The 9,789-nt window shown below is 43.5% G+C and overlaps 1 protein-coding gene across 1 annotated transcript in view; it reads right to left on the bottom strand.

The window, feature by feature from the left end:
• Positions 1-390: 390 nt before the first annotated feature.
• The window catches only part of myo6b (myosin VIb), a 107,902-nt gene continuing 98,503 nt past the window's right edge, over positions 391-9,789 (bottom strand). The window contains exons 31-32 of the mRNA XM_063184114.1: positions 4,422-4,640; positions 391-3,572 (exon numbers count right to left, since the gene is read on the bottom strand). Coding sequence (XP_063040184.1) covers positions 3,373-3,572; positions 4,422-4,640 — 419 coding nt within the window. The 3' untranslated portion in view covers positions 391-3,372. The remainder of the gene's footprint in view (positions 3,573-4,421; positions 4,641-9,789) is intronic.

The raw sequence follows: 9,789 nt of genomic DNA, 5'->3' as shown, positions 1-9,789 counted from the left end.
AAAATAAATATATTTGTTTCTTTTTTCACGAGAGGCTCTTATTTACAACATTGTTCTGTTGAAGTGTTACACTTTTTCGTCCCAACACTAAAACAAAAAGTATTAATATTAAATGGACTCTGTCAAAATGACCTTCAGTGCCGTAAGTATTATGGAATATAAAAAAAGCCATTGGCTTTACCAGTCTGGCTCTTGCAGTTAATGTCACAGCTGCCTGGGCCCTTGATGGAAACTGGTGTGTCCGGCCTGGTTAAAATATAGCTGCAGGGGGGGAAAGCTCTGCACAGTTCTTTAAGGTCCACTGCACCTCAACTAATGCACCGTCACTCACAACTGGGAAGAAGAAAAAATACAAAAATTAGAAATGCAGATAGGCAAGTCAAGTTCAGAGAAATGAAGTTTATTATGATAGCACATTACGACCAACAATTTGACATTTTTTTCACAATGCAGTGACCCTCTAGTAGTGTTTATACCAATTCACCACACCTGTCTTGCTGCGAGCAGAGTGTGACTCCATGGGGGAAAGAAAAGAAAAAAATCTGATAAGTACGGAAGAACAGGCAAATCAATCAATCAATCAAGTCATCTCCTTGGAATCCCGGTATCAAGGTTATGTGCCATTGCACTGCTATCACAACCACATTTACATGATGAAATAGAATAGTGCTCGTGCCACAAAAGCAAGAGATCAAGCATCATAAATAAAAAGCAGCACTAGAGTACAATCAAACCCCAACAACAAGTCTTGCACCGTATCTCAAATAACCTTTTACCATCTCCCAACAAGACTCATGTTAGTCAAATGATGTTGTAAAATTTCCAGATTACCATCACCCTTCCCAGCACAGAACTTATCATGTTTCTATACAGAAGCGCATGATTGCACATCACTTGGATCACATTCCCACTGTATTATCCTCATATAAGTTAATATAGTCTGCCTATACTAGGGCTCTCAGCACAGCAAAGAAGCAATCTGCACAGGTTACAAATTAGGTTAGAAACTGCACTTGCCCCTTGTCTACTTCATATTCTACCGCTATATGACAATCCCAGCAAAATTGCTCAGCATCTCATGTCCTGTAATTATTCATACACATTTTATTTTAAATAACTCGATTTGACTGCTGGTGAACTGCGTAAGCACATCAGCGTAAAATGTTCTCTCCAGTTCTTAACGGGGTCTTGCTTTACATTTAGTGCGTCCACAAATAAGGATTCCAGAGAGGCAGGGTTAAGGCCTCCTCGGTCGGTACTGCCGGAGACATCACAGCAAATCATTCACGCGACTCCAGCGCCTAGGCTCACCTCCATATATTACTGGGAGGAAATATTCCGGCTCTCTTCAACCGAGTTGTTTCTCTTTTTTTTATAATGGAGGTACAAAACCGCAGAGAAAATAAAAATAAGCCAATGAATAATGAATACTTTGTAGTCTCATCATAAACCTTCTTGGCCAATAAAAAAAGATTCCAAAAATAGAAGGTTCGTGAGATTCTGAAGGCAGCCGCTATTGCTACTGTATATCATTCTAGCCTGATGTACACACACACACACACACACACACACACACACACACACACACACACACACACACACACACACACACACACACACACACACACACACACACACACACACACACACACACACACACACACACACACACAATTTTTTGCTCTGAAACTGTGGTAATGTAAGATCAAGAAACACACAGTCAGACGCATGCACGGTGCTTGTAAATTCTAACCTTCAGCTTGTCTGTCAACTTCTGGCTGTTTCTGTGTGGTGTTATTGCCAAATGAATAATTGCACAGTCAACCCAATAAACAGCATGAAACAAAGTCAATGACCTAATGCGTTACACCTAGGAAACATCTTTAGCTCGCAGATCACAGACTTCATCTAAGAGGGGTGGGAGGCTTTAAACCCAAGAGATCCAGTCGCAATTAAAAAGACACTGACACATTCATTTCCTCATTGAAAACGGTCACAGAAAATGAATCTCGAAACAATAGAAACCAAAAAAACTAGAGTAAGATCTGGAACTTTTCTCCATCATATACTAAACACATCAGGAAAAGCTACAATACCACGAGAAGAAGGCCCCATTTTTTTAGTTTTGAGTTCAAGCATAAGTCATATTTGCAACAAAAAGAAGAAAAAAAAACCAATACAAATCACAAATCGTCATCTATAAAGTGTCACAGCAAAATCATACAAACAGACAAACAGAGAGGACATAAAATAGGAAATGTACGCTTTAAATATGTCAACAACAAAAAAAGAAGACAACTTTGGGGGAGGAGGGGTGTTTGATGAAATGAGTAGAGTTGAGGGAAAGCCCGAGCAACATTTGGGAGTGGTGGGATTATTTGTGGGATCATTTTTGGGTGTTTTTGCATATCCTTTTCCCTTTGTGCCATACTATACAGCACAAGACTAGCCAAATCAACCAGATATACGGAACCAGATAGAGTAGTGTACGGGTGGCTGCAGTACTGTACTGGCAAATGGGGCAGGTGGGGGGGTATGGAGGAGGGTTGGTGAGGCAGTGATCCTCATTGAGGAGGTTCTGCAGCAAAATGAGTCTAATCAACCAGAAACCGTAAACAAAACCAAGATAGGTACAGTGTAATGTATGGTGTAGTGTATGGTACAGCACAGTACAGGGTAGGGGAGGGTGGTGAGGCAGTGTTTCTCATTTGAGGAGACTGGGTGACCAATGTGGGTGAGGTGGTGTGTTGATGAGGCAGCGCTACTAACTTGAGGAGATTTTCTAGTGTAGTGTAAGTGTACGGTATGGTAAGGTACAGCACAGGTGATACAGTATTTGTCAAAGGGACAGGACAAAGAGTACAAGGGTGATGGGTCAAACAGCGCTCCAAAAGTAGTGTAAGTGATGCGCGCACATCCAGTAAAACAGGTGCTGGATCAAACAAACGTGCATAAAAGAAGGAAAAATCCGCACACTGTTTCTGCGCACCGATTTATTGAACACAACGTTTCAGATGTATAGGTACCTATACACCTGACGAAGACAGCCTGAGGTCGAAACGTTGTGTTCAATAAATCGGTGATCAGCAAATGCGCAGATTTTTCCTTCTTCTTTCAGACAGCGCTCCTCACTTGAGAAGGTTCTGTAGTGTAGTGTATGGTGCGGTGCAGTATTAACGACTGGAACAGGACGGTGGGTGTGGAGGTTGGAGGCTGGTGGTGTTGGGTGTTGCGGCAGCGCTCCATCCTCACTTGAGGAGGTTCTGAGGTGTGTAGTGTAAGGTACGGTGCAGTATTGCCGAATGGGCCAGGACGGTGGGGTGTGGAGGTTGGAGGTTGGGAGGGTTGGGTGTTGCGGGCAGGGCTCCATTCTCACTTGAGAAGGTTCTGCAGCATGGCGGTGGCGTAAGTGGGCCTGGCTTGCTTGCTCTCGATGGCGTTTCGGAGGTACTGGATTCCCCCGCAACGCTCCCAGATCTCCTCGAACTGACGCGGCAGGATCTCAGCGCCGCGCTTGCGCGTCAGGCCCGTCTCCTCCAGGCTCAGCTCGCACATCTCCATGTCGTCCTTACCTGGAAAACACAACAAGGAAATGGGTCAACGATTCACAATGACTTGAGACATGGAAGAGGTACTATGGTAAGTACAGTGAGGTGAAGAGGTCATTAAAGATTGCCAGATCCAAAGGAGAACAAGTATGGAGAACCCACAAGTACAGTGATAAGTAAAAAGCTTACAAGAGTAAAGGACTTATGTTTAACATTGAAGTGCCTTGGCTCTGCTTTTTTTCCTCATTAAGACTAAATTGGCGAGGACCTTCAGAAAAAAAACACTATCTAAGTCATTAATTACATTTTTAAATATTTGCACAAATAAGTGTGTGTGTACTGTGTAGTTACAGATATAAAAACCTACAATGGGGTTTTGACTATTTTTACGCTGTCGTTACGACTAAAAGTGTCAAAACACACTCTCCACTGACAGGTTAGGCTTAGTGATGAGTTGAGTCTGGCCACACTTTAGCATTCTATAATTTAACTATAGATTCCATGGGGGTTCCCACAAGTAGGGTTTTCAGGCCGACCAGAACGGAGCCGGTGCCGGTGCCCGCACCAGTTAGCACAAGTGCTTACAGTATCTGTGAACTGTGTTCATACCAGTCTCTGAACTTTTTCCGCACGTGACTGTTACCTGGATGAACCTGCTGATGGCCACCTTGTTGTCATGGTTTGTGGAGAAAATCCAAGTATTTTGCGGTTCGCATTGCCAACCAACTTTTCGGTTTGCGAATGCTAATATCTGTGGCGTGAACACGACGGCTGGTTTGCGATTAGGTGCGGGAACGGACACCGGCACAGTTCTCAGTCAGCCTGAATGTGCCCAAGGATAGAAAAGCAAGAGAGTGTGAGAGTCATGCATACCAGCAACCAGCAGGATGGGGTGCTTGTCGGGGTGGAGCTCCATCTGGCGTGCGATCCAGGGCCCGTCGAAGTGGGCGTACCACCAGCCCTTCTTCTTATTGGCCGGGTCCTTGTACTGGTCGGCCGGCCGGATGAAGGGGATGCGGAAGTAGCGCTGCTGCCGGTTCATGGCGACCTCCTGTTGCCGCGCAGGCACGGGCGGCGCCGGGTTCTGCTGGGCTGTGGGCGGCCAATTGATTCATTGATTGATTGATTGCACTTAATACTCAAAGGGGAAATTATTTTGCAACCTATTACACAACGGATTTGTCGAAAAACGTAACTATTAGCTGTTGCCTTACTAAACTATTAGTTAATAACAATTAACATGTATCTAATGTGGCTTTCAGTAATAATTATTCCCCCTTACTTAAGTATTAGGAAATGGCTACTGTACTGTTAATTGTGGCCCCCTTATTTGGAAGCGTTACTCATACGTTTTTTTAAGCAACATCAATGGAGTGACATTAATCGCCCTTGTCCCCAACTGAGATTGAATTCATGTAGGAGTAAGTGGAGATAAGAGGGAAATAAACCCTGTGGCTGTGGAAGGAGGAGGAGAGCTGGGTTCAGTGAAATTTACTGCGCTGTGGGGAGGTTGATTGATTGAACATTTCATTTGTGCAGGGGCAGATACAAAGAGAAGATAGAACTATATAAAGGACGTTTTATTTGGGAAGGGGCAGATACAAGCAAAAGATAGAAATATATCTAGGACAGTCATGTGATGTAGTGTATGTATCATCGTGTTACTAGGCTGGCAGTGACGGCACCAGGTTTTGCTGGGCTGGGGCTGGGGCTTGGCAGAAGAAGAAAGAAGGAGAGTTGTGTAGTTCAGTGACATTTAGGGCTGAGCCACAACAAGGCTCTCTTCGGGGACAGCATGGATACGAGCTTGTCTGGTTTTTTTTTTTTTTAAAAGCTTTTGTTCTGGAAAAGTTAGAGTTGGCAAAAGGAGGAGGAGAGTTGTAGTGTTCAGAGATATGTACAGTATATTTTGCCATTTGCCATTTTTCCTTTTTCCTTACATGTCTTGTACATATGTAGAAAGTGACAATAAAAGCTGACTTGACTTGATGAACTTGTCTTAAGGGCTTGTTTCCAATCTTATTTATAACACTAATGGCACATGGTACTACTGGCTGGTTCATAGCTTGTTAATTTGCTTCCATGACTCCCCTCCCTAAGAGCTCCAACTACACAGCAACAAAGTTCCCTTGCACGTCTAAAAATAAGTAATGAATAGCGGCCGACGAGGTGTCCCAATACCAAGGGAAATAATGGACAAGATGAAGTATTCTGACAGTCCGATGGTTCAGCCGTTGGCTTCGCCAATAAGTATCAAAAGTGTGGCTATGGAACAGGTTATAGTCTATAAGTGATTCATACAGCTGACTGCTTATATCTGCATCAGCACCACTACAGAACAGCATGGCACTTCTGCATCATGTCAACTGTAGAGACAGCCTACAGCCATTTATGGAACCACAGTTGATGGTAGCTGTGGATAATTTCCCACTTGCATAATTTTTGCACTTCTTTGCTGTGCAGATCATTTATCTTCCCTGTTTATTTCTTACTTGTTGAAATGACAAGTAACCAGGGCTCTTTTGAGATTCCGATCAAAGCCAGAAATTATAATTATAATCACTGTGATATAATAATATGTAATACCATAATTCTATTAGAAAACACAATCGCATGTTCCATCAGCAACAGCCTGGCTGGGCCATTTCCCGAGAGTTGTGTCTTTTGTGTTCCTGTGAACAATTTGCATGTGCATAGAGACTTCACTGATGCTATGATGATAATATGTACGGTAGTAGTTTAAATAAAACTGGGAAATGGGCCTGGAGCACACACAGCAACATATGAGATTGGTGTGATTAACATACCACATGAGAATAAGAAAGTGTGCTAGTGATGAGGGGACTACATTACATGTCAAGGGGTTTCAGAAGTTTCTGCCAACAACAACTTTTAAATGGGTTAGGCGGGTGTTGAGCCATGTGCAATTTACCAATTATCAAAGTGGGACAATGTACTACAACTTATCATTACCATATGTAAAACACAATAAGACAATTAAAGGTCCAATGTGCAAGATGCCCCTTCCTCCTCCTTGAAATTCCCAGGCCAGAGAAATGGCAAACACAGTGTCAGTTAATCATGTCATAACCGGCCAAAAACTAGAAAACTAGAATTGTGTATGTCCCAGATGAGGTAGTCTACTTCAAATAATGTATATATTATAGACCATTGGGTATATTTGTTGTTGCTGGTAAATATTTATGAATAAGGACACATTTGGAATGGGGAAACAACAGTTTCAAAAGCTTCTATGATAGGAAAATGTTTCATTCCAGGCCTTTACATATCTGGACCTTCCTTCATTTGCTTTGGGATCGACAAAGCCTCTCTTCTACTACTACACAGATAGATCGAAATCAGAAATGGAAATCAAAAAATATTTTTGTTGTGTGGATGTCATCCCCCCCATCCATCATATCATCATAGGACAATGGGAATCAAAGAAATTATTTTGTTCTTTGTCGTAAACAAACCCTAAAAAACTTCCTATCAAATCAAAGGTAGCAAATGGTGTTGGTGCCAGCCGCAGAACAATGGGGTGCCGTCCCCCAGACACTCAACAGCATCATGGCAGCAGCAGAAAGGAAGCCCTAAGGCACCACAGTGCAGCCGAGCCGGCAGAGTGACACTCAACGATGTGGCACAGCTTTAAACAAACCTCACGACACAAGCGGATGCTCACAGAGGGTGGGGGGAGAGAGAGAGAGAGAGAGAGAGAGAGAGAGACAGAGAGAGAGAGAGAGACAGACAGACAGATACAGAGAGTGAGATAGAGAGATAGAGAGAGAGAGAGAGAGAGAGAGAGAGAGAGAGAGAGAGAGAGAGAGAGAGAGACAGACAGACAGATACAGAGAGCGAGAGCGAGAGAGAGAGAGCGATTGCAACGGCCATGCCAAGGGCCTGGAAGCATGCCACGGTGTCCCCATAAAAACAGGAAGCCGCCTCATTAACAAACAAAGGGCACCCTGTCGCTATTGACAACAACATACAGTACAGTAAGTAAACAAAACTGGCCACTGTGTGTTTACCACACCTTGCCTTGGCACACAGTGTGAGAGCCAGTGAAAGCTTTGATGATACCCTTGAACTTTCCTTATAGCTTTTGGAAATATTTGTGCAGGGCTTTAGGGAAAGTCCATTGTGATATGGAGGGATTCAATTTAGCCGTGCAGTAAGTTGTGTCTACCAGAGGTGTGACCAAGTCACTAATGTGCAAGTCACAAGTAAGTCTCGAGTCTTTCCACTCAAGTCCGAGTCAAGTCACAAGTCAAGACACATCTGACCAAGTCAAGTCCAAGTCCAAGTCGTACCCCAGCCAAGTCAAGTCCAAGTCCAAGTCTCATTTTTTTTCAAGTCCTTAACAAGTCACAAAGGGATTTTCTATTTGCAATCACAATTTCGATCATAAATTCATTAGTATAATAATGAGACCTGAGAAAAAGATGACAATTACTAAAACAGTTGCTGAGAAATCAGTCTAAACCAAACTACTGCTTGTGCTGTGTATGTAAAATGACATTTAATTTCATATTTTTTTTCACATAAAAATACATTTCATGTGAATTTGTACTTAAACAAAGGAGCAACCATATGCCAAATATCTACTGTCCAGTGGGCAAATAGTCCTGTTTGCAAGAATGTGTGCGTATGTGTGTGTGTCCGTTCCATCATCTGATGGCATAAACCTATTCCACTACTCCACCCTGGTCTTGGTGGTGGGCCGGTCATATCTAGTCAAGGTTGTAAGTTATACAGACTCTAGCATCATAACGCTAAGGACAGGACTATGGTTAACTTTTTCACTAGCAGCACAGGCAGGGCCGCTGACAGCTTTGGCTGGAAGGTTTTGTCAAGACAAAACCCTATCCAACATTTCGCTCTCATTTTTCCCGAACGAATATGCGCCTCGCGCCATGCTCTCGTCTCCCTGTTCTCCCCAATCGCCCTCTCCTCCCCCACAAAGGCACTTGTATGCTGTTCATGCCTCTTCAAAAAGATTAAGTTCACCGTCCAGGTCATAGATTGTAGCCAAACAAAGTTCTGCTTCTATGTTTCCTATTTTTTGTTAATTTGGAAAACAGGGTTACATCCCAGTTCTCCAGTTCTGGCGTCGTGTAGCTCTAACGTGTCATTTCCAAGCAGCGGTAATTGCGACTCCAAACAAAGCATGTAGTTCGAACTGTGAGAAACATAAGATAAAGCGGTGTCGACACCACGAGATACAAGGTTCGCGCGCGCCAAGATTGGACTGGGAGCAGCACGCGAGAGGGAACATGCTTTTTATCCACGGGAGCCGACCCATGCCCATGTCTTGCGCTGTTCAGCAGTAGCTTGCAACCTCTACCTCGCATTACATTTAAACTTCACGATAGGCTGCATTAAAGATTGCGTTTGAACTGATGTGGCTGACATGATAGTGTGTCAAGGCTGAGTTTTAAAACTTTCAAGGAACGGGTATGGCATTATCTTACCATTTGACACATGGGACACTGCTACTCTGCTTTCAGCTGGCTAAGGCGGTATTCCAGGAATCAAAAATAGCCCTGATGTCCTTAGAAATGTTTCGATTCAAGTCATCGAACAACAAGCAGTGAGGTTCGGGGCGCATAGCTTGTTTATAGCCCTCAAGCGCAAGCTTCGCGGGAAGCAGTGTTGCTTACGCTTAGTTTCTTCAAATTTTTTCCAATAGCCATGAAGTATTCCTCATCTCGCGCCTTTACCAATTATTTGACAATTTTGGTCGTTTGTCTTGTCTCTTTGCAAGACTGTCATGAATAGGCTATAGGCTAAATTATTTCCCTTTGGAACCATTCACCCAGCATCTAAAGTAGGCAACCGGTGGAGCTCTTTTGATGGATGCAAGACCAAGTGTTCTCTGCTCGCCTATTTTCGATTGCATGCTGGAAGTCTTTTTGTATTGATTCTAATACTCAACCGATGGTGGCTGGTCAATGCAAAGAATGTTACCGAGAGGTTACTCTTTCTAGTCTGAGAAGCGCGAGCTTAACATGCATTTTCAGCGCGTGGAGTTGTGGTAGTGAAATAGCCCTGGGATATCAAGCCATAGCTTACGGACACATCCTGGGTTGGGGGAAACTTAAAAGCAGGCTATATTCGTAACGTTTACCTCGCCACATTTCCATCATAACGCGGTTTTGTCCGCGATGGTGGAAATTATTCACAAGGCTGCCCTTCACTTGGAAGTGACTGACTCGCAAGCATAGTGTGTGGGAGCGGA

This window comes from Engraulis encrasicolus, chromosome 19 (genome assembly GCF_034702125.1).
Source record: "Engraulis encrasicolus isolate BLACKSEA-1 chromosome 19, IST_EnEncr_1.0, whole genome shotgun sequence".
Classification (NCBI taxonomy): domain Eukaryota; kingdom Metazoa; phylum Chordata; class Actinopteri; order Clupeiformes; family Engraulidae; genus Engraulis; species Engraulis encrasicolus.
Note: the sequence above shows the minus strand (reverse complement) of the source record. Positions and strands in the feature narration are given on the sequence as shown.